At 39.1% G+C, this 27,872-nt stretch overlaps 1 protein-coding gene across 2 annotated transcripts; it reads right to left on the bottom strand.

Annotated features, from left to right (window-relative positions):
* Positions 1 to 343: 343 nt before the first annotated feature.
* grm2b (glutamate receptor, metabotropic 2b) lies at positions 344 to 27,480 on the bottom strand (the record flags this gene model as incomplete). 2 transcript variants are annotated; one of them, XM_083892197.1, is made up of 5 exons in its annotated part: positions 344 to 417; positions 3,413 to 3,605; positions 7,703 to 8,766; positions 10,274 to 11,111; positions 26,971 to 27,480. In XM_083892197.1, 5 exons carry the CDS (start codon positions 27,478 to 27,480, stop codon positions 344 to 346), a joined length of 2,679 nt encoding a protein of 892 aa, XP_083748323.1. The 2 variants fall into 2 exon arrangements, with proteins under 2 accessions (XP_083748323.1, XP_083748324.1); XM_083892198.1 differs by having other exon boundaries at positions 344 to 393; positions 26,971 to 27,240.
* Between the last annotated feature and the right edge of the window lie 392 nt (positions 27,481 to 27,872).

Genomic DNA, 27,872 nt, shown 5'->3' with positions numbered 1-27,872 from the left:
CCTCACTCCGTAAAAATGACCTCGCTTTGTTGGTTAAAAAACCCTCACTGGTCCTCAGTATGCCGCAAGTACAAGAACACACACACACACACACACACACACACACACACACACACACACACACACACACACACACACACACACACACACACACACACACACACACACACACACACACACACACACACACACACACACACACACACACACACACAGGGGCTTCTGCTGTTCACAGTCCTGTTTGATGAAGCGCTGACTGGTGCTGGGTAAGGGTCTCCTTTGTGCTTATAGAGGAACTTTTCTTTTTCTTTTTATTATTATTATTTAATTTTTTTTTATTATTTCACAAAGACGATGTCGTCGAGTCCACCACCTCACGGCCGTTGCAAACTGCTGGCACGTAGTTGGAGGCCGATCCTGGGAGAATAAAAAACATGGAACGTGAGCCAGGGAAGATTTTTCTATTTGTTTTTCTCTTTCTCTTCACTGTGTGGAAACAGAACTGTGAAGAAGAGATAAAGGCTGAGAGCAAACCACTGCTCCATCAGGGGCTCAGAGTCTTACTAAGTACTTTTGGTAACACTTTAGATTAGAAAACACATATTCACCATTAACTCTGTGCTTACTAACATGCAGATAAGTCGCGTACTAGCCCTTTATTCGTAAAATATTAAGCACGTATTAACACCTTATGTAGGAATAATCCATCTAATCTAATAATCGAGGTAGAACAGCGTTACGTAGAATAAGGTGTTAATCTGTGCTTAATAATTACTGATAAAGGGCTAGTATGCGACTTATATATGTTAGTTAGCGGATACTTAAAGGCGCCACATGTAAGAATGTGGCCAAAAACGGTTACTACACTCAAATTCACTGAAATACCGAGGTCTTTTAGGTTTCGTTGTTCTCCGCCAGACGTAACTGGCAACCCGTGGTTGCTCGGCAGCTGAGACTCTACTGACTGCAATGATTGGTAGACGGCGGTAGGTGGCGCCACATGCTAAAACATGATTTCAAAACATATACATGATATGCAAATATTTTGGCTGTACTGAACATTATTCCAGAGTCTCTGTGACATATTAGGAGGATTTTATGGCCAGTTGCTTTAGATTTATTACATAATGCACCCTTAAAGGTGAATATGTGTTCCCTAATCCGAAGTGTTACCGTACTTTTACTTCCCTGAGTCCCTGCTCCAGAATACTGACTCTACTAATACATTATTTAACCCTCAGTGCTCACACGGCACGGATATGTGACGGCACGGAGGTGGGAATAATACACAACTCCTTATATGGACATCCTGGTCGTGTGTGTGTGTTTGTGGGTCACATATTCAGGCTTTAAAAACTTCTTACGTGTTGTTGAGTCAAAGTTATGATTCATTTCAGTAGTGATATAAAGTTGCTGAGTCTTTCAAAGAAACACTATGTTAACATTTAAAATATAAAGATACAAGCAACAAGACATTTACTGAATGACTAGGACTTAGTGGGAATAACACACAACTCCTTATATGGACATCCTGTGGGTGTGTGTTTATATGTCACATATTCAGGCTTTAATTTATCGCAATTTTTAGTTGTGATATAAAGTAGCAATAATTGATCAGAAGTCACAAAGTACACGTGTTTTTATTTTATTTTTGTTCATAAAAACGAGCCAAATGAACTTTGAACTGTGACATATTTCCAAATTTCACAAAATTCTATCCGATTTTAAACATTTTGAGTACTTTTTGCTCAGGTGTGTTTACATAGAAAGCTGAAAAAAGACACTCGTATTTTGCACATTCTTATAATTTCTGTAAAAACTGTATGTTTAAACATAAAAAAAAGCACCCGAAATGACGATAAATGAGAGTTAAAAGCACTTATTTTGCTGATTTACTTACAAAAAAACTAAATAACTATATGAGACAGTATGACGAAGAACAACAAAGTGTCCGACTCTCCCGTCTCTAAAAGAAATAATGGTACGACGAGAAACGTGTTTGTGTTTATTCGTGACAATTGTACCATGAATGACTTGTCAGTTCATTAGTGAGCTGTAGATAAAACGCTCGCTCTTATCTATCATGAAAGCAAACATAATAAGTGGCTTTTTAATTGCTCAGGCCGGACTGATGCAAAACCAGAGACACAAAAACCTGTGAAAGTTCCCACTGTCAAAGCCACGGCTGCTCTAAACGAACAGCACTGGTAATTATCAAAAACATTATTTTTGAATGTGTCTGTAATGGTTAATGCTGAAATGTTAATGCTAAAGTATAATTATTATTGTTATCATTCATTTTCTTTTCCCAAATTATCATTATCATTATTATTTCTTGATGAAGACGTCAAATTATAGTTATTTACTTATTATTTTAGTGGCTGAACGTTATGCTCGATAAATGTTGGACTTCTCAGAGAAGAAGCCCAGTGATGCGGCTCAAATGTAAGGTGAGTTCAGCAGGATTCTTGGTTTTTAAGTAGTTTTTGGAAAGATTTCTAAAACATTTGTCTTTTCTGTTTTGTACGACAGATGGTCGAGATTAGATTAGATTAAATAGTCCTTTATTTGTCCCGCATCGTTACAGCAGCCAGACAGTAAAGATAAGGATAATAAATAGTGAACAAACCTTACCGAAAAAAGTACCATATAAAAAGAGAGTATATATATAAAAAGAGAGTGTATATATATATATATATGTGTTAAGCACTGTATAATATTAATAATAATAATTATATATATATAATTAAATGTGAAACAACAACATATGGCAACACTGTGCACGTTACAAAACGCAAAATATTGCAACTCAGTTGCTGATGGCACAGATACAACAAATGTCCTTTTATGGAAACTTCAAGTACTGTTACGTATACATTTACAGCTGGAATTGTGAACAAAAATCACAAATTAAATTAAATTTCTAGTTTATAACATTGATTACAGAGTTAGTTTATGCTGTATTTATTGCTTTAGGTATATAAATATCCCTTATGGCACCTATGATCATTTGCTGTGGGAATAATACACAACTCCTTATATGGACATCCTGGGGGTGTGTGTTTATAGGTCACATATTCAGGCTTTAAAAAATGTGTGTTTTGCAGTGATATAAAGCAGCAATAATTGTGCAGAAGTCACAAAATAGACATCTTTTTTTCTTTTCTATTTGTTCATAATAACACGCTAAGCTAACTTTGAGCTCACTTCAATCCGACTTTAAACATTTTGAGTACTTTTTGCTCAGGTGTGTTTATATAATTGGTGAAAAAAAAAGGATATAAGACACTCTATATTGCACATTGTTATAGTCTCTGTATAAACTGTTATGTTTAAACATAGTCATGGGAGAAAAAGCAGTGTAAATGCTCTCCTGGCAGAGTGTTTTACTGTGGGTGTTTGCTGCTGCTACCTTTAGAGTAGCTGGAGCTGGGGGCGGAGGCAGACGTGGACACGGTGGCGCTGAAGCGGTTCGTCGTCACCCTGAGCGTGGTCACGTTTTTCTGCGGCTGGAACAGGATGATGTGGATCTTGGGGGCAAAGAGGCAGCCGAGCACCACCGAGCCGCTCAGGCTGACGGAGATGCACATGGTGGTGGTCTGCACCTGTGAGGAAGAGGAGGAAGAGTAGTGATGATGATGATGAATATGTGACATTTTCCATTTTTGTTAATTTTGCTCAAGCACCATGGTCCCTCTCCCTGACCCACACAAACACACAGAGTTTTTACTAAACTGAACCAGAAGTCCATCAACAAAAAGTCAACAGTGACAGTGACTATTTTGATATAATAAAGTTTTAGGAAATTGTGAAAGGTCTTTTTTTTTTACATTTATTTACTCATTTAAGTGTACAAATAACATGAATAATTAATAACACAGTTGGTCTCTCGAGGCATATTCTAATTGCGAGGTTTCTTGTTTTTATATGAATACAATTTACACACATTTCTGGCCAATGTTGTTTTTTTTTCCATATATCTTTCTGTAAGTTTTTCCTGAAATATGAAGACATTATAATAATAATAATAATAATAATAATAATAATAATAATAATAAAAATAAAAAAATAACTTTTTCTGTTCTGAAGTCTGAAGCGAAGTAAAATCCGTATCTGACTTTTACACTTTTTAATCTCTCATCTCTTGTATGTATGTATATATGTATATATGTGTACACATATATATGTACATATATATATATATATATAGACAGACATACATACTGTATATATGCATGTATATACACACATATATACACATACATATATATGCATATATACACACATATATACACATACATATATATGCATATGCATATATACACACATATATATGCATATATACACACATATATACACATACATATATATGCATATGCATATATACACACATATATATGCATATATACACACATACATACACATACATATATATACACATATGTACACATACATATGTGTATATATATATACATACATGCATATATATGTTGAAAAGGATGCAATGAGAGCAATGAGCCTGAAAGAAATCAGGACTGTAAAACTACATATTATTTATATTTAATAATACTTAATACTTATTATTATTATTAGTATTCATAATAATAATATGTAAATAATATGGGTTTTCCCTCTAAAATATTGTAAATAGTGCGATTGCACAAAAAAAAAAAGCCCTTTTCACATTTGCATGCATTTATCCGTCTGACATTTTCCACATTTCCCTTTTCCAATTGTGCGCGTTAGCAAGTCTAATCGTGTGCTAGATGCATATGAAAATGAAGAATGTGAGATACAGGACACACAGCTGGTCGTCCTGGAGAGTCAGAGGCCGTGTTAGTCATATTTCAGCTGCTTAATGTGAGCTGACTGCTGGGGTCATCTCCCTCTTCCCACCCCACTGGTTACCCCTGCAGTCCAGGAACTTCTATTTGAAGAACCACAGCATGAAGTGAAATCTCCGCCTAAACACACTGCAGCGCTGCAGAACTGACAGAATTTCCTCCTGTATTTTTTACCTGCAGTCGTATTTTTTTTTTTCTCAGACTGAAAATGTCTTTCTCGCAGCTGTTTTCATTTAGACAGATACAAATAGTAATTATGAAGCACTGTGAGGACACGCTGTGGCACAGTGTGGAGCCCTCTGGGCTCTTAATTTGATAGTGACAGCAAAGAGAACCACTGGTTAAATGATATTTGTATTTAATTTTGACAAATGGGAGGTTTTACTTCACATATCCATTGTCTTTTATGCCTCAGTTTTCTTTTTTTTTTAAATTTACTGCAGTTTAGCTTTCAAAAATCTCTTTAACACAGTGGGGATGAGTGTGTGCTGAGCCAGTGATTAGTTTTCACAACGAGGAAACTGATTGTTTCCATAGATGATAATAGATAGATGATAAAATATGAATTAGGATTTAAAATGTACTACAATCAAAGATTCATATGGAGGAGTTTTAGAGCCATGTGAAAATAAAAAAACAGCATGAATTCTGAGATCAAAGTCATAATTCTGAGATCAAAGTCATAATTCTGAAATTAAAGTTGTAATTCTGAGATTAAAGTTTGAATTCTGATGAAAAGTCAGTCTTTTCAAAATAATGAGAAAATAGTGAGAATTCTGAGATTGCCGTTGTAATTCTGAGATTAAAATCGAATTCTGAGATTAAAGTGAGAAGTTGGAATTGTGACTTTAATCTCAGAATTCTGAGGAAAAGTGTTTTCTAAATTCTGAGATATAAATTGGAATTCTGACTTTAATCTCAATATTCTGAGGAAAATCTCTTTTTGGAATTCTGAGATTAAAGTCATAATTCTCAGATTAAAGTCGGAATTCTAAGATTCATATTGAAATTCTGAGATTAAAGTCGTAATTCTGATTTAATCTGATAACTGAAGAAAAAATTCAGAATTATGACTTTGCTTTTCTAATTTATGAGATTAAAGTCGGAATTCTGGGTTTAAAGTCAGAAGTAGAATCCTGAAGAAGTGAGATTTCATTTTTTATTTTACATGTGGCCCTACTTTGTGAACTATATCCATTTTTAAATCTTCATGATGATTAATTGGGCAACAGAGTCTAGAATTTCAGTAAAATCTTTGCCTAACACTGAAACCACAGCTATTCTCTGTATTGAGTTGCAGTCAAAGCGCCTTACGTCTCCGTCTCAGAGTCTCGTTCTTTCAGCCCCAAAAACCTCACGTTCTAATATGTTCCTGGTCCTAGTCTAATAAATCCCACCCCAGAAAAGCAGGGAGGTGAGGGTTTTCAGTTCACGATTGGACGCCATGAAGGCTGATCACTACTGACATGAAAAGCCTGAGGTAGCTCGTAACGATACAAAGGTTGTGTGACGTCCCCCTCGTCTGTTTGCACAACAAAGGCCTTGCTGCACAGCCTGGACCATCACTGTGGCAGCAGCCTTGAGTTCTCCCGTAAGCAGAAGCACTCTTAACTTTCATGGCCTGTCAGCTTTATGCTTGATGTTCTGACTTATTCATCTTACTTTGCACTACATGGAGAAAGACATTGGTTGTGTGTCTATGTAGCTGCACGTTCTGTACTTGAACACAAAGGAAATGTATATTCTAATTATAGTCGTGCACATTTACAACAACCGAGCAGAAGAAATGTCACATTTTCCTCTGACGCCGAGAGAAGAGCTGCTTTTTTTTGGTTTTTTTAAATAAATTGTCATGATAGTTACGGAACAGTATTAGAGCCACATCTAAATTCGATAAAATACATCCTGCATTAATTAACCAACCTTAATCAAAAATCGGAATACTGATTTTTTTTCTGAATTCTGATTTTTTTCTGATTTTAATCTCAGAATTTGACGTTAATCTCAGAATTCTGACTTTTTCTAAATCCTAAGGAAGAGTATTAGGGCCACATGTAAATTAAATAAAATACATGCTGCATTAATTAACTAAATTAACTATTAATTAAAAAACAGAATTATGATTTTTTTTTTCTGAATTATGATTTTAATCTCAGAATTTGGATTTTTTTGATTTTTCTTTATGAAATCTTAAGGAAGGGTATTAGAGCTACATGTAAAAAATAAAACACATAGTCATGATTCTGATTTCATTTTAATCTCAGAATTCTGACTTTCTAAATCCTGAGGAAGCATATTAGGGCCACATGTAAAAAAAAAAAAATCAGCAATAGTCATAATTCTGAGATTATTGTCATAATTCTGAGATTAAAGAAAACGTCATAATTCTGAGGAAAAAGTCGTAATTATGACTTTAATCTCATAATTATGACATATTTCTAAGAATAAAGTCAGAATTCTTAATTCTGATCTCAGAATTCTGGCCCGAATTCTCCTCCGTAGATAGCAAATCAGGTGATTGTTTAAGGTTTTTTTACACATTTGGATGAAGAAAAATAAACCTTTGGTTTACGCCTCGTTAGTCCTTCCATTTGTAAAGTGAGGCCTCGTCTTTCTCCTGAGTCTTTGTTCTCATCTTTAAAGATCTTTCGCGCCACATGAAAAGAAAGACGTTTTTCTTTCATCACTCTGGATGACGGTGATCAAATGGAATGTGGAAGTGACACCCACGTCTTCCTTAACACACAAGGGATAGAGCCATTTATAAACCTTTTTTTCATTCCACAACACTGAGCCTGTGCAGTTTCGAAAATACTCCACCAGCTTCCTGAAAAACAAACAGTTTCATGCATAGTTACCCTGTAGTCACTGGCCGTGACGTAGAAGATGGGCTGAAAGGCCAGCCAGATGATGCAGGTGGTGTACATGGTGAACCCGATGAACTTGGCCTCGTTGAAGTTCTCGGGGCACTTGCGCGTCTTGAAGGCGTAGACCGTGCAGAGGATGATGAGGACGCAGTTGTAGGTGAGCGACATGAGCATGCTGGAGTCCCTGCTGTTGCACTTGAGCGTGACCACGTTCCTCCGCTCCGGGCCCACCTCCTTGCGGACGCCGGGCACCTCCACCAGCAGCCAGATGACGGCGACGAGCAGCTGGCAGGAGATGAGGGCGCCGCAGATCGCCACCTGCGACGCCGGGCTGATGAGACGCGGCCGCTGAGCGCCGTCCTTCACGCCGCTGAAGATGCGAGCGATGCGGTTGGTCTTGGTGAGCAGAGCCGAGTAGCACACGGCGAACGAGGTGCCCAGGCCCAGGCGGCGCAGCGTGCACACGGCGGTGGAGGGCTTGGCGATGTAGATGAAAGTCATGCTGTAGCACATGAGCACGCCCAGCAGCAGGATGTAGGAGAGCTCTCGCCCGCTCGCCTTCACCACCGGCGTCTCGTTGTTCTTGAAGAACAGGCCCACGACCGACAGCGTGCACAGTATACCGAGGCAGGAGATGGTGACGGGCCCGATGGCCCAGGCGTCCTCCCACCGGATGTACTCTTCGGGCAGGTGGTAGCAGCCGGTCAGGTTGCCCAAAGGCCACTGGCCGAAGCTGCAGTCGGCGCAGGTGAACTCGTCGTGCAGGTACTGGTACGGCTGACAGGGGATGCAGATCCAGCAGCACACGTCTCCCGGCTGCATGCTCTTGATCTCGTTCTTCCGGCACGGGTCGCTGCACTGGGACGTGGGCGGCGCGAGGCCACGCCACGGCACCAGGGTGGTGTTCAGGGTCAGGTTCTGCTCCCAGTAGCCCACCTTCCTGTAGGTGAACTTGCCGTCCTCTTTGTGGTAGTGGAAGATGTTGTAGCGGCTGATGCTGTCGCCGACTGAGTTGAAGCGCACCATGTTCTCCGTGTCTGCAGGTCTGAACGGAGCTGACGGGGGGAGAGGGAAACACAGCCAGTAAAGCACTGTATTAGTCTATAAGTCATATTGTTGTCCGAAACAGTTATTCAGGGTATATAAACTGCAACAGAAACACTCATGCACTGTATTCTCCAGCTTCAAGAGACAGAGGTTCCCCTCCCACTGATTTCACTTTGCTTATTCATGGAATATATTTAGCTTATTGAATAATCACAAAGCTTTTTTTTTCTTTCAACGTAGAATGCATTTGAAGTCTTAATCCACTGCTCTGTGTGTTTGTAACCTACATTTCCAACATTAGTTTTGCTTTAACCCGTTAACACCTAAGCCTCTGGACTTTTTTTTCTGCTTATTTTAATGATAAAAGGGCCAGAAAATATCATGTGACTAAGTGTTTTTGCCCATTTTCCCAGAATCTGGCAATTATTTACAATTAACTGCATGTTAAAGGTGCCATATGTAAGAATGTGGCCAAAAACAGTTACTACATTCAAATTCAAAATACAGAGGTCGTTTTCTGACGTAACTGGCAACCCGTGGTTGCTCGGCAGATGAGACTCTACTGCAGGGGTCACCAACGTGGTGCCCGCGGGCACCTGGTAGCCCGCAGGCAGCCAATACGGTGCCCGCGGGCTCACTTCACTTCACCTCACTTGCATGTATCCGTATGATCGCTCAGTAAAATATCTTTGATATTGTTTATAAAAACTGGTAATCGTTAGGAGTAAGCACTGGAATTAATGTGTATGCAGTTGAATGCATAATATTAGTCATTTAAATGGTAAACAAACAAAAAAATATTATATGGTAGCCCTCCATATTATTTTTTACCCTTAAGGTAGCTCTCTGTCTCAAAAAGGTTGGTGACCCCTGCTCTACTGGCTGCAAAGATTGGTAGACGGCGGTAGGTGGCGCCACATGACGCCAAAACATGATTTCAAAACATAAACATGATTTGCAGTCTGCAAAATATTTTTTTAATGCAAATGTTGTTGTTGGTGAGTTCAGTTTGTTATATGAACATTATTCCTGAGTCTCTGTGACATATTAGGAGGATTTTATGACCAGTTGCTTTAGATTTATTACATAATGCACCTTTAAAATAGTGTATTAACAATTTAAAATGAAGAAAAACACAGTGGTTGTACATAAAATAACATTTGTTTGAGTCTTTGTCTCAATGTCCAAAAAACTATGGAAACTATGTACAGGCGTTTCTCCAGCTCTCTCCTCTCTGGTGACAAAGACACTGATTCGCTGATTCCTGCAATAGAGAGTGCAATGAACCACACGTTGACTTTGACGTGGAACTTCTCAGCTTTCAGAAACCGCTGGAATTTTTCCGATACCACAAACCACTGCATATTTACGGTCATGCAAAGTGTGAAAATGTGTCGTCTGCGATACGTTCTGTGTTAAAGGGTTATAACGTTTTTCAAGGGATTTAATACAAATCGCATCAATTTACATGAAAGAAAAAAAAACAGTACATATCACAAATACATTTGTTCCTACCTTCAAATCTGGTCTTCAGGATGAACTCCTTGTAGAACCTTTTGCCGTTACCTGGCTTCATGGCTTCACACACCTTGGACGTGTTGGTGCACACCGCTTGCCTCATGTTGTGCAGTGAATAGGCCATGGCGTAGACGGCGTTCACCACAAACATGATTTTGGACTCCTGCTCAAAGGTCCCGTCCCGGAGGCTGCGCTCACTGCAGCCGTGCTCCTGGAGGCTGCAGCCAAACTTGTGCTCCCAGAACTCCTTGAACCACGGGTTCCTCGTGTTGGTGTACGGGTTGAGCTTGGTGAAGTAGTCTTCGAACTCCCTGATGGTGTAGGAGGCCAGCTCGATCGTGAAGGCGCCGTCCGCCGCGCTCTCGCTGCCCCTCACCACGCTCTCCTGCGCTCCCCACCCGTCGCTGGCCACCCAGGTGAAGGTGACATTCATGCGAGCGGCGGCCACCAGCAGCTCGCGAGCGTCCTCGCTCCGGGTGAACAGGATCACGACCTTGGCGTTGGACTTCTGCTGCAGCGCGCGGATCACGTTCTCGTAGCCCTGGCGGTTCATGGAGCGGCTCACCTTGGCCGAGGTGGCGATGCAGATTTGGCGAGTGCGCGCCTCCTGCTGAAAGGCGTCGATCCCGGTCTCCCCGTAGTCGCCCTCCGAAGCCACGGTGGAGACGTACGTCCAGTTGAAGTAGCGCAGGATCTCGGCCATGGCCTTGGCCTGGTAGAAGTCGGGCGGCACAGTGCGGGCAAAGTAGTCGTAGCGGGTTTTGTCGCTGAGCTTCGCGCTGGTGGACGCGTAACTGATCTGTGGGATCTGGAACAGTCGCAGAAGGTTGGCAACCTGGAGAAGAAGGAAATTTAGGTTAATTATTTCCATTCATTTTAATCTCACATCATCTCAGCATAAACAATTTTAACACCAGGATTCCTTTACCATTCGTGCTCATTCAATTCAATTCCCTTTTTATTTGTATCGTGCTAAATCATAACATACATTATCTCAAGGTACTGTCCATAGACAACATCATGCAGAGCAGAGAAACCCAACAATGAGCAAGCGCTAGGCATCAGTGGAGAGAAAAGAACTCCCTTTTGACAGGAAGAAGAAATCTCTGACAGAACCAGACTCAAAGATGTGCAGCCATCTGCCTAGACAGGTTGGGGTGAAAGGAAAAATGGTGGACAGAAAGAACAAGAGGAAGTAGGCTTATGCGGCACAGATCTGTGCTGAAGGTGCACCCATGGTAATTTGACATGGAAATAACACATAACTCCATATATGGACATCCTGGGGGTGTGTGTTTATAGGTCACATATTCAGGCTTTTAAAACATGTTGTTATTTTTCCGTCTTCTTATGTGTTGTTGAGTCAAAGTTATGATTAATTTTATATCGCATTTTTAGTCGTCATATAAAGTAGCAATAATTGTGCAGAAGTCACAAAATAGACCATTTTTCTTTTCTTTTTGTTCATAAAAACAAGCCAAGTGAACCAAATTTCACAAATTCAATCCGACTTTAAACATTTTGAGTACTTTTTTCTGCTCAGGTGTGTTTATATAGTTGGTGAAAATGATGTGTTTTTTTCATCACAATGCCTAGGATGTGTTAAAAAAAAGGATATAAGACACATTCTTAAAACTCTGTATATAATGTATGTTTAAACATGCTGTTAATTGAAGTTGTGGAATAAATGAGGTGAAATATGCATCTCAACTGCACATTTGGTGTATCATTACACATAGTGTTTTTACCCACTATGAATAAATGTCAATTATAGCTGCTTGGACTGTTATGCATCTGAAAAATTGCACAAAAATTTCTCAACATTGCATCATTCCTGTTGTTTCCCTAGAGGCCAAAGTCCAGCTTTGAGTCCGGTAAGGTCGAAGAAATCTGCTTTAATTGGGATCAATCTGTCTCAACTAAATGCAACAAGGCTGCGTTTCACATTCGTCTCAAGTCTTTTTTTTGTCTGTGTGTAACTTGAAGATAACAGTGGAGTGTGTTCAAGCACACAGATGCTGTCTGATTTGCGGAAACAGCAACAAATTCAACAAATGTTCCTCCATCTCTATCGCTTCACAGATAACGTCAGATAACAACAGCAACAACGGAGATGAGAATTTGATCAATCCATTTTCCTCAGGTTAAGGCCACTCTGCCACGACGTTTAGGTTCTCATGACAGATTGTGCCAGACGATGCGATGATGCTCCATTTATTGATTCCCTCACAGAGGTGACAGTCAGAGCCGAGTTCAATCAGGGTGGGAAAAAAATTAGTTCTGACTGAAAACTGTCCATGTCGGACACGAGCCTGCTGAAATGGTTCTCTTCTGGAGTTATTATATTCAATCCTACCAATTATTTTCCCCCCCGCACAGCGACGTGTGACAGAGAGCCGGTGAAAACTTGTCATTTCGCAGGATCCCTTATGAGATGCAGAGGTAATTAGTAAAAAACCCATGAGCTTCAATGTGACTACCTCCTCCCTGAGGCATCTTTGTACGCCTGGAGGCTTCCCAAACAATGCCATCCCCATGGATGTAATTGGATGCCTCCATTCTCTCACTGAGTCCTGGTAAAAGTATAATTCTCTCTAATATATATATATATATATACTGTATATGGTGGATGTGGTTTGTGTTGATAAAATGTTACTCAGCAGTCTTTTTTTTTTTTTTTTTTTAAGCCTTTAAGGGATAGAAATGTTGGTCATGGGGGTCAACACTTCAATCCAGACTTGGATATTAAAGGGGCAATATGTAAGAAACAGAAATAAATAAAACATGTGAAATTGAAAAAAATGGCTTCACTGATAACAGAGACTTAAATCACAATTAAAATTTTCTTTTGCATATTTAATCTTTCGAGAATAAAGTCATAGCATTAGGAGAATAAAGTCTCAACATTAGGAGAATAAAGTCGGAATATTACAATAAAAAAGTTGTAATATTATGAGAGAAAAATACCAAAATAATAAAGTTGTAAGATTACAATAATAGAGTTGTAACATTACGAGGATTAATCCATTTGTCAAAGTGCATCAGGGAAAATGGATAATTTCCTGAATTTCAAAAATTCAGGAAAATGATTCCTTAAGAGCTTTGCAAATATTTTCAACAGATCCTTGTTCAGGGCGATGCCGACTATTATGATGGTAAATTTCAAGTCATTCCGAGATACTATTTGTTTTTGTGAAGAAAGTCAGCTCACTGTCAAAGTGCATCAGGGAAAATTGATCATTTCCTGAATTTCAAAAATTCATGAAAATTATTCCTTAATAGTTTTGCAAATATTTTCAACAGATCCTTGTTCAGAGCGATGCCGACTATTATGATGGTAAATTTCAAGTCATTCTGAGATACTTTTTGTTTTTGAGAAGAAAGTCAGCTCACTGTCAAAGTGCATCAGGGTAAATGGATCATTCTCTGAATTTCAAAAATTCAGGAAAATTATTCCTTAAGAGCTTTGCAAATATTTTTTTTTCAATTACCCGCAAATAGTTTTGCGGGTAATTGCACTTTGAGGTTTGCAAATACTTTCAAGGTTCTTCTAAGTGTTTTTTTTAACAATGAGAAATGTTATTTGGTGGATAGTTTCAAACGTGTCTTATAACACACACACACACACACACACACACACACACCTCAGTCATAAATATATTAAAAAAAACATTTACATTTTTTTTATGCATAATTAATTAGGTATAGCTCTTGTTCGGGAGTAATATACTACTATTATGAGAAGAAAAAAGTTGTAATTACAGAATTACAAAAATAAAGTTGAAACATTTCAAGAATAAAGTCGTAAAATTACGAGAATAAAGTTGAAATATTCCAAGAATCAAGTCAAAATATTCTGAAAATAAACTCAAAATATTACAAGAATAAAGTCATTATTATCATTATTAGTACAATGACCTGTCATATTCACAGAAGATGATGGGACAGTTGTGTGTGTGTATGTGCGTGAACACAGTGTAACACCAGGCTTGAGCTCAGGTCCTTTTGTAACTCAGACATTTTGCCATTAGAACTGGGCCTGCGGTAAAAAAAATTTAAATGCTAAACGTTGCCGTTTAGCAATTAAAATTTTGGTCGCCGTACATATTTTACAAGCCATTAACAGCTTCGGCTATTTCCCACGGCCTCGCAGCTTCATCTCGTCTTAAAACACACATCAGCAACACCAGGGTCTAAAGGTCTGGGACCATTATATAACAAAGAAAATGTCAACAATCACAAACAGAAATGCATCAGAAATGACTGATTCCTCATCTGCGGACGCCTAAACTCCATACGCTGAAACGCCCAGAGGATTAAAAGCAGGCTACACTGGAAGCTCTTGAGGGGATATATGAAGTAAATATGATGTATTTGGACAGGCGCACTGTGCCCAGCAGGACTCCTCGCCCATGTTTCTCATAGAATATAGGCCAGAGGTCTTATCAAATTACCCACCGAGAGATGTGATTTGTGTTTCTAACGTACAGGGAAGCCCAATAAGAGCCACTGATTCATTTATGCTGCCTGGGATATACTGCATGTACATATATATATATGCAGGTTTGTATTCAGCGAGCTAAAACTACTTCACTCTGTAACACTTGAATGTTAATAAGGTGGTTTCCTGTTGCGGGTAGTTGGTTTTCATCAGTACACTCTGGGAGAAGCTTGACAGCAACAGCTTCCAGGACAGCGGCGGTGGAGTGAGTGACAGCAGCTGTCTGTTTACCCTGCATGATGGCATTTCTCTGCTCTCGCTCTCTGCATCGACAGGTCAGATTTAAAAAAGAAACACACACACAGTCCTGGTTGAGGAGAGTCTTTATAGTTCTCCACTCAAAAACCTCAAACTTGCATTTGATTTCTAATCTAGTTTAGTCAACGTTAACCCTTTACGACACCGTTTGCGCAAGTGCACTTTGCGTTGGCGCAATTACGTGACGGTTTGTGCTATCGGGAAAAATTCCAGCAGTTTTTGAAAGCTGTGGAGTCGCACGTCAAAGTCAACGTGTGGTGATAATCATTTTGCCCTTTTGTCAAAGAACCAGCAAAAGTGTTTTCAGCTGTGCTAACATCATTGCACAAGGGTTTTCTAATCATCCAATAGCCTTCGAACGCCATTAGTAAACACAATGTACCATTAGAACACTGGAAATGGGCCTCTATACACCTATGTACATATTCCATTAAAAACCAGACGTTTGCAGCTAGAATAGTCGTTTACCACATTAACAATGTATAGAGTGTATTTATGATTCATTTAATGTTATAGTCATTGAAAAAAAAGTGTTTTTCCTTCAAAAATAAGGACATTTCTAAGTGAGCCCAAACTTTTGAACGGTATTGTACGTTATATTGAACTAGTCAGAAGCCGCTGCGCGTCTTTCTGGACCTTTAGTGAATGATGAGTGAGTCGCTGCTCTGTACATGACATCTGTTGTACGTCTCAGCTATACAGCGACCTCAGGGACACGCAAATGGACTTTCCTTGTTTAAAAAAAGAAAATGGTCATGACAGACACATGAGTAAGAGACTGCCCACGGTCCAGCTGTCCACACGTCTTTCCTCGGCGCTTCCGCTCTTCTAAAGAAATCCCATTATACTGTCGCATCTCTTTTACATCACATCACAGCGCAGTGTAGACTTCATGGAGTCTTGTCATCTAATGATAGTGTAAGAGTTACCTGCAAACGCCAAACTTCTCTTCTCATCACTGGAAATTATAGACAGGAAATTCACTTTATTCTATTGTTAACCCTTTAATAGCTAAGCCTCAAAATGTCTGCCAGGACTTATTTGTTGTTGCTTATTTTAACCATAAAAGGGGCAGAAAATGTGCTGTAACTTAGTGCTTTTGCCCATTTTTCCACATAACATTCAATATCTGGCAGTTATTGACCATTTACTGCATGTTAAAATAGTGTATTAACTTATTAATTGAACCCTTAGAACACAGAGCATTTTGGCTGCTTTTTCCCATCACTATGTTAAAACGTATACAGAGGGTATAAGAATATGCAATATGTGCAATATAGAGTGTCTTATATCCTTTTTTTCGGCACAACCTAGGCAATCTAATGGAAAAATGTTTTTTTATAATTTCCATCAATGATATAAACACACCTGAGCAAAAAGTGCTCAAAATTTTAAAAATCGGATGCAATTTGTGAAATATGTCACAGTTCAAAGTTCACTTGGCTCGTTTTTATGAACAAAAAAGGAAAAGAAAAGCGTCTATTTTGTGACTTCTGCACAATTATTGCTACTTTATATAACTGCTAAATATGTGCTATAAAATGAATCATAACTTTGACTCAACAACACAGACGCATTCTTTAAAACCTGCATATGTGATCTATATACACACACCCCCAGGATGTCCATATAAGGAGTTGTCTATTACAGATCTGTGCTGCATGAGCACTTAGAAATGTCCTTATTTTTGAAGGAAAAGCACTTTTTCTCAATGAATATAACATGAAATTAATCATAAATACACTCTATACATTGTTAATGTGGTAAACGACAATATAATGGAATATGTACATAGGTGTATAGAGGCCCATTTCCAGTGTTCTAATGGTACATTGTGTTTGCTAATAGCGTTAGAAGACTATTGGATGATTAGAAAACCCTTGAAAACCCTTGTGCAATGATGTTAGCACAGCTGAAAACAGTTTTGCTGGTTCTTTGACGAAAGGACACAATTATTATTTGGTATACAAATCCTTATTTCTAATCTCTAATATTTTCTATTCATTTTACAACTCTTTGATGAATAAAAGTGTGACTTTTAATGGAAAAACACAAACAAATTGTATAGGTGAGCCCAAACATTTGAACGGTAGTGTTCATCTAGTTCACATAGTGATTATTTTCATAGTATAACCATCACAATGTTGTCTAATTTCAAAAAAAATTATCCCTGACAAGGTTGGGTTACAGGTCCAATTTGGGAATAAGCTGTGATTCAATTTGAGCAGTAATTTCCATTAACCCTTAGTGCTCACGCAGGTGCACCCGTGGTAATTTCTCCTTATATGGACATCCTGGGTGTGTGTGTGTTTATAGGTCACATATTCAGGCTTTAAAAAAATGTGTCATTTTTCGTCTTCTTATGTGTTTAATCAAAGTTATGATTTTTAGCCGTGATATAAAGTAGCAAATAATTGTGCAGAAGTCACAAAAATAGACAAGTTTTTCTTTTGTTTTTGTTCATAAAAACAAGACAAGTGAACCTTGAACTGTGACGTATTTCCCCAAAACTGTGGACTAAATTCAAGGAGTAGGTGTAGCTGTCACTCTGAGAACAAACAGTGCAATGATTTGACACAAAAATCATAGTCTCTCTAATAAAATTCACCGTCTTAACACGTGTTTTTTTCCCCCATCTTTCATTAGAAAAAATAGCTGTTCGGGACTCATTTAGATACAAGCTGCTTCAAATTAAAAGTGACACCCAATCAGCTGCAGGACAGATGTTTGCATGTTACAGATGGTTCAGGCGGCTAAATGAGCCCGCGCTGCACGAGCTTCACTGACAGGCAATATAAACAAGAAAAATATCAGAAAGTTTGGGTGAAGAAAAAAAAAAAAAACACAAATGCAAACGTGTTCCAATTTGGAAAAATGACCCAGTTTTGTCGAGGAAGCCTCGAGCGCAGAGAGACATTGTTAGAACATGGTGTTTTTGGTTTTTCCTCAGATTATTGCAGCGACACAGAAAATAAGACGTGCGTTTGATACACGACACGATCAGGGTTTGTCATTCACACGTTCTACTTTTCAATCATATCGACTTTACACATAATCTACTCCACCAGTCGAATACGTGCCTTAAAATAATGCTAAAAATCTTCATTTACCTCTTTATTCTTATAGCACACACCACTCAGTGTTTGAGCATATGAATAATTCAATTCAACGTAGACTATGATGGATGAATTATAACATACTGATATGAACTTTGTCTAACTTTACATAGACAGACAAAGAAGTAGATCTTTTTTTCCCTTTTTTTTCGAAATAGAGCTTGTTTTATCGACGTTTTATCGATGTTCATTATTTTCAGTTACGACTTTATCCTCGTAATACTGAGACTTTATCGTCAGAATATTACGACTTCATTCTCATGATTCTCATTCTCGTAATACTGAGACTTTATTCTTGTAAAACAAATTTATATATAAAATAAATAAAGCAAATTTAATCTCAGAATATTACGACTTTATTCTTGTGATGTTACGACTTTATTGTCATAATGTTACGAGTTTATTCTCATAAGATTACGGCTTTATTCTCGTAATGTTACGACTTTATTCTCGTGATGTTACGACTTTATTCTCATAATATTTTGACATTCTTGTGATGTTACGACTTTATTCTCGTAATTTTACGACTTTATTATCATAATACTGCAACTTTATTCTTGTAATGTTAAGACTTTATTCTCATGATGTTACGACTTTATTCTCATATTACTGCAACATTATTCTTGTAATGTTACGACTTTATCTCGTAATGTTGCGACTTTATTCTCGTAATGTTACAACTTTATTCTCACAATATTCTAATAATATTACGACTTATTCTCATGATGTAAAAAATGTATTCTTGTAATAAGTTTAAATAAATGTAAAATGTAAATAAGTTTTTTTTTTGTTTTCTTTACCGTGAGACACAGAGCATTTTGGCTGCTTTTTTTCCCATGACTATGTTTGAGCCCTAGTGCTCACACGGCACAGATCTGTGCCGCAGGTTCACCCACGGTCATTTGGACGTTGTGAAATAAACTCGACCAGCTCAGTAATGTTGAACATGCATGATTGAGCCTGGAGACAGTTAGTTATTCCATGTCACAGCCACAGGTTCTGAGCGAGGACTGATCATTTATTCCTGTGATAGTGTGTGAAAACAAACACCGTAATACTATTGACAGTGTTGATATTGACTATAGCCAGTGTTGGTTCTCATCATCACTGTGTTTCCTCCTCACTTTGAAAGACATTGTGATGATAATAAAGAGAGTCGAGCTCTGTTCGTCTGAATGTGCTAAAACTTCCAGTTCCAAAATAGCAGTTTCATAGAGAGGAGAAAGGAGGAGGAGGGGAGGAGGGGATGCTGGAGGAGAGGATTCAGCTCTATCATCACATGATGCACAAAACCCCTTTTGAAGTTAACACCAAAGCAGATTTTCATTTTTTTTTTCTTCACCCGATGCACTCTGTGAAGATGGAAACACAATAAAGACAAAGCTCTCTCCCGCTTCCTCTGCACGACACCATGCACACATCCAACGACTTAAACAAATAAATAAATTAAACATCAGTATACAGTGTGTGGAAGGACAGAGATGAACTTTAATAACCTCTAATTAATGAGGAACTTCCCAGCAGCTGCAGCGGTGTGAAGACAGCGTCGGTCTAATGGGTCCAATACAGCATCGAGTGGGTGCTCACGGAGCAGATTATGTACATATATATACAGTATATACAGTATATATACTGTATATATAAATCACCACTTAACTGACTGTGTTCAATTCAGTCTAGATGCAGGTTGCAGAATTAGGATTTTATGAATCATAACTTTTTAGGAAGAGTAGGATCACATGTAAAAATAAAAAAAAATTGAAAGAAATTCAGAATTCTGGGATTTGAGTCAGAATTCGGAGAGAAAAAAATCTGAATTCTGACGTTAAACACAGTCGGAATGTTGACGAGAGGAAAAAACAATTCTGACTTTAATCTGAGAATTATGGAGGGAAAATTCTGAATTCTAACTTTGATCTGGGAATTATGAGAAGAGAGTCGGAACAAGGCAATCAGAGATGGCAGACATCACTCGATTCACGCAACAAGCCTCTGGCGGCCTCTGCTGGTCATGTTGGCAAGTGCAAGTGTGGAAGCACAAACAAACCGGCCACAAAATAAACCGCCCACAGCCGAACAGACTGGTCCAGATAACCGGATATAACCGTGTTATTCTGCAGCTGCAGATCTGTCAGCATCAGTGTGGACACACGTCTTCTCCACAGCAGGTGACGCGACGACTCAGTCCATCGTGTCTTTATAAACTTTTGAGAAGTAGTTTGAAACAACATCATAATCTGTCACAGCAAGAGACAACACTCTGTCTCTCTCTCTGTCTGTGCCGGTGTGTGTGTTTACAGTACATCCGAGGGAAAAACAAAGGCAAATCAAGGACAGGAATATATGGCAGGATGAGAAAAGACGGTAATGACAGCCTCCAAAGTATTGCTTGGCGATTTAGGAAAGCATTTTCTTTTCTTTCTTTTTATACAGGCTGAGAAGAACCTTGGCTCTTTCTCCTGTTGTCTTTCCCACATCTCATCCTTGGCCTCTGTCTCTGACAGCATCAGCCTCCTCTTCTGCACACCCAGGTGCATGGACACATCATTACCAGCCAATAGGGATGAACCCCACAGATGGGGAGGGGGGGGGGTGTCGGGGGGAAGCAGCTCCTATCAAACTCTTCTCAGACCATTGCTGGCACTTGTCCTCCTCAGTTTTACAGCACAAAGTCTTTCTCTGGGATTGAAAGAAGCTGTTTTAAAACCAACCATGTGTCCTCTCTCACGGCTCGATTCATTAAAGAGCCCAGACGCTGACAAAGAGACTTTTGAGGGTGTAGTGACAGTAGAGGTATGTATTCAAATCCTCACACACACACACACACACACACACAGAAAAACACTCAAAAGCACAGAGTTTCCTCTCCAGTCTTCGCTGTAGGCGCATTCACACGGAGACACACATAACGTCCTTTTCATGCTTCTCAAAAAACACGCTGTTCTGTTGTCAAAGTTACAAGAGGAGACACTTGATATCGTCCACTTCTTTGCAAAAAGTGAAGGCACTCTGCGTTTTAACGGGGCCTTCAAACGGCTCCAGTATGGTAAGATATGGTCGTCCTCAATGTCAATGTCTTCATTCAGCTTCCACATAATACAGTAGTAGATGGTGAAAGCATGCACTTCTACAGAATCCCGGCATGAACTCGTCTGCAATTAGACTGAATTCTGGTGGATTTAGCAGAAGCTAACAAGGGAATCGCGTCACGCGGACGAGTAGTGGCTAGCGTTAGCCTCACAGCAAGAAGGGTTAGCTAGTTTGAATCTCGGTTAGGGTTAGGGTTATACGTGAAGCAGTTGTTTTCGGTGTAACTTAATCATTAGAATCAAGTTAATTAAGGCTAGCTTTACACGACAACGCTCCCGGGTGAAACCGACAAAATATTTTATCAGATGTGCCTTTCGTTTAGACGGCGACTGCATTTTTGGGCCCGATCTAAACTCGAAGGAAGTTTCAACGCATGCCCGCGATCCTGGTGTTGTTGTATGGCAGTGCTTCACAGTGCCACCTAGCCACCTGGCATGCACACTACATCAAATTTCACACATTTTAGCGTCACCATGTGCATGCAGATTTCCACCCAAAGACGCTCGCCTAAACGCGAAATAAAAAAGTCGCAACGCCAGATCGTTGTCGTGTAACGCTAGCCTAAAAGATTAGTTCAATTCGTTCTCCATGACCGGAGCACAGACCTACAGCAACATTTGGGTTTGTGAAGCCGCTAGCTAACGCAGGGCTTTCAGCAGTGCTGTCGCTAAATACACCAGACTCCTCTGTTAAACTATGCGATTTTTTTAGACACTTCCTTTGCTAAATGTTGGAGATTAACGCACATTTTCAGGATTGTTAAGTCGTTTTAACTGATCTGGAACCTCGCCTGAGCAGGTACTAAAAAAGTACCAGGTACCAGGGTTTACTGGGTTATTCATTGTTTATTTGTGATTTACTTTATAATAGTTCGATTTTTGCCTGCTCGGTTTCAATGAAAACTTGTCAAATCTTTGATTTTGTGCGTATTTCCTTGTTACGTGCGTCTATTTAAGAACACTGTATGTCCGGCTTTAAATACGCACGGCCGGAATTTTGAAATATTAATGGCAACACGGTGTGTGATAACGGCAACATGGGCCCGTCAAAAATATTTTCTAGCATAAAAAATCTGCCGGCTACTATCGCTAATGGAAAAGCAAAATAACCGTGCGGAGTCTCGCGAGTGGAAAACACGCCATCAGAGTGAATCTCTCTCTGTCGTCCCTGCGACGGCCCGGAGATCCGTCCTTCTGCCCAGTGTCAGATGGGATTGGCTACGGCTCGGCACGAACTCTCATGTGGAGGATTAAGTGGAAGACAATGAGTGAGTGAAGGTAACAAGTGAATAACAGTCAGAGAGGCTGCAGCACTCAACTTATTCAAAGACTAAGTGGTCCGTGTGTGGAGAAACGGGGGGGGGGACGTTAATGGAATCCAAATCCGAATTTATACACCTACAGTATACCCACAGCGAAGCCTTGTAAGAATAACACATGAATCAGGTTTATCCAGAGTTTAAAAAAAAACTAACTCAGTGTGGATGAAACACGAGGCCAGATGTCAGGAGAGGCTTTAAAACCGTAGAAATCAGGTATAGATTAAAAACTAGACAATGTGAAGGGAATAAAAAGGGTTGTTTAAAAAGGTCAATAGCACTTTTTTTTTCTTTTTTTATTTGTGATTATATGTGATGCACGTTTTCACTGCAGACAAATGCTCATAAAATCTGTTATTGCAGCTATAAATGAAAAGCATCGAGGGGCAATATATGACCTTCATGGGAAGTTGTATAGACTAACTTTTTTTTTGCCATCGTCAAGACATAATTTATGTTCTATGATTATCTAAAGCTCTTTTTCGTACTTATTTTTACGGCACTTGTGTACAGCTAACAGTGTTGCCTTCGTACACTGTTTAATAGAGCGCAATAACAACGCCGCATATTCATGAACAGTCGTTTTCTCCGGTTTCTCAGGCCGTTTCATATCAAAAAATGTCTCATATATATGGTGAATCGTGCTAAAAGACATGTTGTTTATGCTGTTTAAATTGTGAATCTGGTAATCCTTGTTGTTACTGTTTTAACTCTTTAACACCCATGCCTCAAAATGTCCATATGGACTTTTTTTTTTTTGCTTATTTAACCATTAAAAAAAAGGGGCCAGAAAAGTGCTTTTGCCCATTTTTCCAGAGTAACTTTCAATATCTGGCAGTTTTGCATTTTAAAGCAGTGTATGAAGAAAAACACTGTCGTTGGTACACGAACACCAGATTTTGAGTGTTAAATTTGCATTTGAACATAGAAAAAAAAAACTTTAAAAATAACTTCTTTACGCCTGTGCTTGTGTGTAAAATGATCACGTTGTGGCCTGCAGTTAATGGAAAGTGTTACCAAATGAGTCCGATGCACTTTGTCTCACTAAGCTGCTTTGCATCATGGTAATTATTGTGTTGAGTTAGCCTCAGATGCATTACTACCTCTGGCAACCTTTTCGTGTGTGTGTGTGTGTGTGTGTGTGTGTGTGTGTGTGTGTGTGTGTGTGTGTGTGTGTGTGTGTGTGTGTTATTGTACTTGCAGCATACTGAGGACCAGTGAGGGTTTTTAACCAACAAAGTGATGTCATTTTTACAGAGTGAGGACATTTTGGCTGGTCCTCACTTTGTTTTCATTGAAATCACTTCCTTAGGTTGTAAACATGCTATACTCAATTTGTCAAAAAAAAATTTTGACGACATAGTATAGTATGACTTTTTTGTCAAATTTTGGACCTACTTTTTTTTCAAATTTCGGACGATCATATACTATGACATTTTTGTCAAATTTTGGACCAAAATGTTTTTGTTAAATTTTGGACGATCATATAGTATGACAATGTTGTAAAATTTTGGACAACATTTTTTTTCAATTTTTTTTTCAAATATAGGACAATTTTTTTTCAAATTTTGGACCAAAATTTTTTTGTCAAATTTTTTTTTCAGATTTTGGTCGATCCATAGTATGACGTTTTTTTTAAATGAAATTTTGGACAAAATTTTTTTTTTGAAATGTTTTTTTTAAATTTTGGACGATTGTATAATATGATGTTTTTGTCAAATTTTGGACCAAATTTTTTTTGTCAAATTTTGGACCAAAATTTTTTTTGTCAAATGTTGGACCAAATTTTTTTGTCAAATTTTGGACCAAACATTTTTTGTAATTTTTTTTGTCAAATTTTGGACCAAACATTTTTGTAAATTTTTTTGTCAAATTTTGGACCAAAAATGTTTTGTAAATTTTTTTGTCAAATTTTGGACGATCGTGTATAGTATGATGTTTTTTTTTTTTTAATTTTGGACCACATTTTTTTGTTTAAATTTTTTTTTTAATTTTGGACGATTGTATAGTGTGACGTTTTTGTCAAATTTTGGACCAAATGTTTTTTGTCAAATTTTAGACCAACATTTTTTTGTCAAATTTTGGACCAACATTTTTTTGTCAAAGATTTTTTCAAATTTTGGATGACATAGTATAGTATGACGCTTTTGTCAAATGTTGGGCCATACATTTTTGGTCAATTTTTTTTTTTTTTTGGTCGACAGTATAGTATGACCAAAAATGACACAAAAAAAAACCGTGTAATAAAGTAAAAGTTTTACAGCCCATTTTGCTCTGGGGCTCCACCTGCAGACATTTCATGGTACTGCAACCAGTAGTTCTTTGTAGATGTCATTCATGAAGTAGATATTTGTAATTGTGTTGATTTATAAAGTGGAAATGCTGGTCCTCACTTTGTCAGCAACCCAGTCCTCAGTATGCAGCAAGTACAAGAATCTGTGTGTATGTGTGTGTGTGTGTGTGCGTGTGTGTGTTTGTGACTCAGTCCACATGAGGATTAGGTAGTGAAAGTGTATCCAAGGCCAAGTTGTTGAAATATGTTATACATAATCAATATTGACAATAGTATATTGTCATGGTCACAGTCAGCAGATTGCTTTGATGTGTGGATAATGTTGAGGTTCATGAAAGGCTATAGTTTCTTAAGTTTCTCTCAAAGAAAGAGTTTCAACCTCACCAGGAGTGGATTTGTTTGTCAGTTGTTGACGTTGTTAAAAAAAAAACACAAACCTTCTCTGAACACGCTGTTGTTCAGCGTACCCTGAAACACCTGTCAGGACAGGACAGGAGAGTTCAGAGCTAAAGCTGCTCCACAGTTCAACACCTTTGTAAAAACATTTACGTTTTATTTGCCAAATTCTCGTTCGAGACTGGATTAACGTTAACTAGCAAAGTGACCCTGTAGTTCATTTAAAAGGTGGGACTTTACTTTAGGCCTTAAAGGTAACATTAAGTCGAGTCTCTTTAGTGAAAGTCAAAGTCTTACTTTCTACCTTGCTATATAAAGAATAACCCTTTCAAGCATCAGTGCAGGACGTCGGACATTCATTTTTAGCTCTCAGAGATACTGAGCTGGAAAATAATTCAAATAACGACTTTCACTTAGTAGTGAAATGATGCTGTGTGCAAAAAAAATGACTCCTTTATTGTACATTAGCACTCTAAACAATGCTTACTTAGGGCTTTTGGTATAGGACCTGATTATGGCAGTGTGGTAATCTGTAGATTCAACTTCTTTTCAGCATGCACCTGGATATCAAACCTCTATGATTTAGCTGTGTTGACTTGATCAAACTGTAACACAGTGGTATGTTACCGTATGTTTTAGCTGGTATTAAAAAGACTGCAGAGTTCAGGTTGGCTCCAGTGACCCACGACCCTCATGTGGAGGATAAAGCGGTACACTCTTAGAAATAAGGGTTCTAAAAGTGATCTTCTACAAGGGCTGAGGTTCTACCTGGAACCATTTGCTTCTGAAAAACCCTTTCCAGAAGAAAGGGGTTTTCAATGGTTCTTGGTAACACTAATGGTTCCAGTAAGAACCATTTTGATCCAGAGAACCCTTTAAACCCCCTTTCCTGAATAAAGGGTATTAAAGGGTATTCTTTGGTTAACATCATTGGTTCTCAAAGTGCGGCCCGGGGGCCAATGGCGGCCCACAGAAACATTTCTGGCGGCCCCGCAATGAATTACAGTTGATAGTTTTAATCCAGGAGCTACTAAGCTTGTTAAATGTTTATTGGACATTACTGGATACAGACCAATAAGTGTAAACAAAAATACTGGGTATTTACCTGGTTTCTATATGGTGAATTTTAGTGTATTATTGGGTTATAAGCTGGTAATAAGCAGGTAGCTACAGCCCCCAATTACTAGCTATTTACCCAGTAAATATATGGTAACAGAAATGTGTTACTTGGTATTAACCTGTAATTAGAAGGTAAGAACAATGGCCAAAATACTGTGTATTTACCCAGTAAATTATAAAACGTTATTATATTAACGCTTAAATGACATTATATTAACGCTTATATTACTGAAAGCTAAACTGTAGAACTGCAATCTGGTCATTAAAATTTGTTTCTGTTTTTTTTTTCCTTTGGCGGCCCTCAGTCCAATGTTGGGTTCCTAAATTGGCCCTCAGGTATCAAAACTTTGAGAACCCTTGTTCTACAGGTAGGGTATGTTGCGTTAGTAACTTGTTCTGCTTTGTATATATTCATATATTTCATTTTAGAAAGTGAGACAATAGTCTGGAAATAACACAAACATTTTCCATATGTTTTTCCCCTTTTCCATACTTTTCCAGACCTGGAAATGACTTAAATTAAATTCCATACTTTTCCATGCTGCGTAGGAACCCTGTAAACGTTTCCCCCCACACACTAAATTAATATTATGGTGTCTTTACCTGAATGGAGACGTCGCTGTAAGAGCCTCCGATGACCCCAGAGATGGCGAGCGGGACCTCGTTCTGGATCGGTCTGGAGCCGTCGGGACAGATGAATCCCGGGTCGTGCACCTTGGTGAGCGAGGCCCTGACGAAATCCAGAGACTGCTCCAGAGCGTACGTGTCCTTGGAGCAGGTGTCGAGAATGTGCGCCCCCAGCCGGAGTCCCGGGAGGATGCGGTTGCTGGCGTTAATCTCGTCCAGCGCCAGCAGCATGGCCTCCAGTCTCTGGATGCCTCGCTCCTCGTTGATCTTGCCGCAGTCTTCCGTGCCGTCGCCCTTGTGGTGCACGGGGAAGAGGCCGCCGATCACCAGGTCTCCGTCCAGGAGGATCTCGCGTTTGGCTGCGGGGGGCAATCTGGAGACGCTGGGCAGGACTCCCTGCATCAGCAGCTCCAGCAGGAGCACGTGGAGAGGCCAGTAATTGGCAGCTTTGGCCAACGACCCGGGGCGGAGCACGACACTCGGCATGGTGGGATCAGGTAGACGGGGTTCAGACGGCTCACAGAGTCTCGGGGCAGATGGCTTTCAAGTCTTCTCTCAGTGGGTACGGCATGTTTGATATTTCCTGAGTGATGAAGAGGAGAGAGAAGAAGAAAAAAAAGCCTGTGATTATGGTCTATGTCTCTTTTAATTCAGCATCTTTGAGGCGACTGGAAATGAGCCGGGCAGCACATTATACCGTTATTATTGACGCCTCGGTGACAGCTTGTATTTCTGCCTTTTATCCCTTTTTTTCATTGGTGCCATTAGTCTCTCAGGTTTTTGCCCACGGGATTATTCAAGGGTACAGAGAGGAGCCACGCTCAGGTATAAAGCATTGTAAAGGCAGGCAGACTTTCCCCTCGCAAGGTTTTCTACAC

Source organism: Microchirus variegatus (genome assembly GCF_963457635.1).
Source record: "Microchirus variegatus genome assembly, chromosome: 7".
In the NCBI taxonomy this organism is placed as follows: Eukaryota; Metazoa; Chordata; class Actinopteri; order Pleuronectiformes; family Soleidae; genus Microchirus; species Microchirus variegatus.
The sequence above is the reverse complement of the archived record's forward strand: the minus strand, read 5'-3'. Positions and strand labels throughout refer to the sequence as shown.